The 4,377-nt window shown below is 45.4% G+C and overlaps 1 protein-coding gene across 1 annotated transcript in view; it reads left to right on the top strand.

Annotated features, from left to right (window-relative positions):
• Positions 1–235: 235 nt before the first annotated feature.
• Positions 236–4,377, top strand: part of ELP2 (elongator acetyltransferase complex subunit 2) — a 39,691-nt gene continuing 35,549 nt past the window's right edge. Inside the window, exon 1 of the mRNA XM_009996520.1 lies at positions 236–353. Coding sequence (XP_009994822.1) covers positions 236–353 — 118 coding nt within the window. The remainder of the gene's footprint in view (positions 354–4,377) is intronic.

Below are 4,377 nucleotides of genomic sequence, written 5' to 3' on the forward strand. Positions count from 1 at the left end.
TGCTTAAGATACACTGGAAATCATAACTTGTATTGAATGTACGATCAACATTTCCAGAATCAATCAGTGGTAGTTAAAAATTAGTCTGACACTACATTTCAGTGGACCCAGTCATTAGCTTTAGGAATGACACTTATCCTTGGTCATCATCTGTTCTGGTAGGGTACTGTTAGGTGCAGGCTCAAGGTAAAGAAATCCCAGCAAATCCAAGAGTTAGTATTCCTTACACACTGAAATGCCTTCTGAAGATTCCACAGGTGGCAAAAAGGAAGAGGCTGGATTTGTACTCGAGGTGTCGAAGGAAACTGAGACGTTCCCAGCTGTTGCACAGGTACCCTCTGTGAAGTCTGCAGGTAATTTTAACTCATCTTGATGTATTTAGTCACTACTGTTTATTATTGATTTTCTCAGTGCACCAGCTCTGATCCCTCTGGTGAAACTCTGTCTCTGAAGAAGCTATCAGGAGTGTCCCCATGATGGAATCTGGTTTCCAAAAGTTGTAAATGCTTGAGGTCTCAGCTGGAGGCTATAGGAACCATGCCATATCTTCCACATTGGGCATTTCAAAATCGAAGAACGATGGTGCTTTTGTTATGAATTCTAGTCTTAGGAGGAAATTGTCACCCAGAAAATGAATATAACAATACCCCTTTGCCTAACAGTGATATTGTAAAGAAAAACACAATTAATACATTTTTTCTGGGACATTCAGGTCTGTGGCAGTAGAAGTCACACACACACACAAAAAAGGCTATTGGGAAAAGGACAATTCTGTGCTAAGAATTCTGTACAGCAAATTAGGCCTAAGGCCACAATATAACTAATGAGGAGAAATTGAAATACTGAACAGCTGCCTCACTTACCAGGCACTATTCATGCAGGTTGCTACTGGAGGCAAGCAAGTTATGCTAAAAATAGCAGGCAGTAATATGAGTATGAGGTAACTTCATTAATGATTACTTCACAAGGCATGTGTACAGTGAAGACAAATAAAGATAGGCTAAGTTCAACTACAAGAAGAACAAGGCACCCAACCTTTGACTACATGGCTTTGCTAATTTAACAACTTTAAAATGTTCTTCTATATAGTTTAGCTGCATATAATTAAACTTTAAACCTAACATATGATTGTTGCTTTTCACAGTATCCTGCAGAATAACCTGTGCCTAATAATACATATCCCTTTACACAAACAAGATCCTACCCAATAAGAGAAAGCATAAACCTTCAATTTAATCTATCAAAGACCAGTTTTTTCTCAACATGCATTCAATTAACAATACATACAATATATATCTGAGCTTTCCCCATAAACCCAGAAAAGCCAGAGCAGACAAAATACGCTGTATAATAGATTGGAAGCATTCTGCAGGAAGGGAAAACATGTTTGCAACATTACATTATTTAGACATCATTAGATAAATATCTTAAGTATTATTTCTCATTTTTTACTAGTATTTTCTTAGTTTCTATCTAAAAGCTTGCAGGCATAACTGAGTTGGGTAGGGATCACATGGAGATTGCTAAGCCACCTCTGCCTGCAAAAACAGACTTGTAGACATGAGTATACTTACCATCAAAATGTCTCTTTTGCCGCTGGAATAATAGCAGTCATTCCAATATCTAACTGGTGAATTTATTTTAAGTTAAAGAAACCTTTTGTCAGAATGAATAGTATCTCCCTTATGGGAATTTGTTGATGTAGCTCTGTTGGCAGAACTAAACTGGGACACATAAAAGATACGAACAAGGCTATGGAGTGACTCCTGAAGTCTGCTTAAGCACCATCAAAACCTTTTCTGATGTTCAGTCAATTGAGTTCTTCCCATGCTTCAAAAATAACACCAAAGGGAGAAAAAAAGAGGAAGATTATTTTTACATAGATTTCTGAGCAGTGAAGATGTCATTTTCTGGGAAGCTGAAGGAAAACAGCAAGGGCAGATCTGAATTCAGTAAGGATGCTAACCATGAATGAAGACTGGCAGTTGGTGACTAGCCCAGATTATGTCCTTTTCCATTCTTGTAACATCACTGACCATCACTATCACTTCCTTATAACGCACATGTTCTTAAAACCCACATTGGTTCTGCTAAAATTATCTGATATTCTAAATTTCTCACACACTACCATATACATACTTCAGTTAGCAGACATTAGAGAAGATCCTTTAACTTCAGAACACACAAAAAATTCTTTCTGGGGTTAGACCAATGGCCCAGCATCCTGTGTGAACGAGGACTTGGTCAGACGCAATACTTCTGAAAAGTGTAAGAAACTGGGCTTGTTTAGCCTGATCTGGCCAGCTACAGACCCAGCTTCCCATGCTTTCAGCCAACCCACAGTGGCTTTGTCACAGCATTCCCCATGACACTTGCAAGTCCATAATCTGTGTTGATTTATCCCACCTCTCAAGGTGTTGGGAGGCGTGAGGGTGGGATGGGGCTGACAGTGCCAGACCTTCACGACAGGAGGGAGGCAAAGACCAGCAACACCTGGTGCTAGCAGCCCCCTGCCATGTGCTCCCTCAGACTGCCTAGGAAAGCACCAGCCCCAGGAGGGGGCTGAAGGCTGCAAGGACCAGCCCCACAAAAGCAAGGGGTGCAGTGCCATGACGTGCACCCCAAATCTGACACAAACTGCACCCAGGGCCTTCCTCTCTACCGGAGGACATCAGCAGCAGCAGCTTATCCACCAGATGAGTGAACTTCTCGTGTCACAGAGGAATCCCCCACCCAAATCTGTCTTGCAAAAGCCTACACTTTGCCTGCAGCCACCTCCAGAGCCAGCCTGGTTCCCACGGCAACAAACACAACTCCCACAACATGCCTCAGCTTTTTTGGCAGTGCCCGAGACCTGGCTCTGACCCTGGCAGGGCACGCACGCTTTGATGACAGGATCCACGAATTTTTGTGTAGGGAGTCACTTGCTCCCTTCGCTGCCAACCTGGCTTTATCTCGCATGGGATCAGGCAGAGTTTCCTTTCCCTCTACCCACTGCAAAAAGCTGTGCACAGCTGCAGTGGGGTTTTTTTTTTGTGTGTCAGGTTACAGCACTGCTGACAGCCAGCACTCATGAGCAGGCAGGTACCTGGGAAGGCACACGTGGAGATACAGGCCAGGCAGGAGGGGTTTAGGGCCCAAAGCGCTCCCTGTGCCATACAGGGTGCCTCCGCTGGACACCCACTTTGCTTTCTGCTGCTGCTTTCCTCTCCCCCCACCACAGGCCTTCCAGCTTTTCAGTTCATCTTGTGATATTGCAGGTGGCATCTGTAGCCACTGGGAACTGGCAAAACTCTTGGGCCTGTGAGGCCAAATAGCTGAAACAGTTAACAGTACATCCAGACAGCGTAACACATTTCTTTAGGCCCTGCAAATAAAGCTAAAATACTACTCCAGTGTTTGTATTTTAATTTCTTGGGTAGAGAGGGAAGAAACCTATCAATAAATATTTTTTTTTAAAAAAGGAACAGACAGAATCAGGGGAGGTTTAGATTGGTTATTAGGAAAAATTTCTTCACTGCAAGAGTTGTCAGGCACCGGGACAGGCTGCCCAGGGAGGTGGCTGAATCACCATCCCTGGAGGTATTTAAAAGATGTGTAGATGTGGTGCTTGGGGACACGGTTTAGTGGTGGACTTGGGGGTGTTGGGTTAACAGTTGGATTTAATGATCTTAAAGGTCTTTTCCAACCAAAATGATTCAATTATTCTAAATGAGCAAAAGGGGGAGAACTTCTGCCCCCTCCTCGGAAGCGTTCAGGGGCAGGTTGGACGGGGCTTAGAACAGCCTGGTCTCGGGGAAGGTGTTCCTGCCCACGCAGGGGGGTTGGACCTAGGTGGTCCTATAGGTCCCTTCCGACCCAAACCACTCATTCATTCTACGATTCTTCTATGAATTCTCTCATCTCCTGTTTGAGACCCTCAAGACCTCACCTTCTGTCCTGAAAAACAGAGGTACGTACACATACCCAGACCACCCCACTGGTGCCCTGCTGATCGCTCAGTCGCAAATTCCCGTTATTCCCATGCCAGTTATTCCAGGACACGATAACAAACTCTTAACAGCAACCAAAGCAGGATGGTGGCGACTTAAGCACGACCCCGTGCCAGAGGGAGGCTTCACCGGTGCCGAACACAGGGCTCAGAACCACAGCACAGCCTCTGATGCCAGCTCACCTCTCTCCTAGCACACCCGGGGCCCACTGCCGTGCCCAGAAACCCCACAAAAGCTCCAAATCAAAGCCCAGAAAAGCTTTTAAACCCTTGAGCGGCCCCAGACCCATCGGCCCTGCTCCTCAGGCCCCGCCCCCTCCCACGGGGCCCCGCCCACTGCTCCTCAGGCCCCGCCCCTGCTTCTCAGGCCCCACCCTCCGCTGATC

This window comes from Chaetura pelagica, unplaced genomic scaffold (genome assembly GCF_000747805.2).
Source record: "Chaetura pelagica isolate M959 unplaced genomic scaffold, ChaPel_1.0 scaffold82, whole genome shotgun sequence".
Classification (NCBI taxonomy): domain Eukaryota; kingdom Metazoa; phylum Chordata; class Aves; order Apodiformes; family Apodidae; genus Chaetura; species Chaetura pelagica.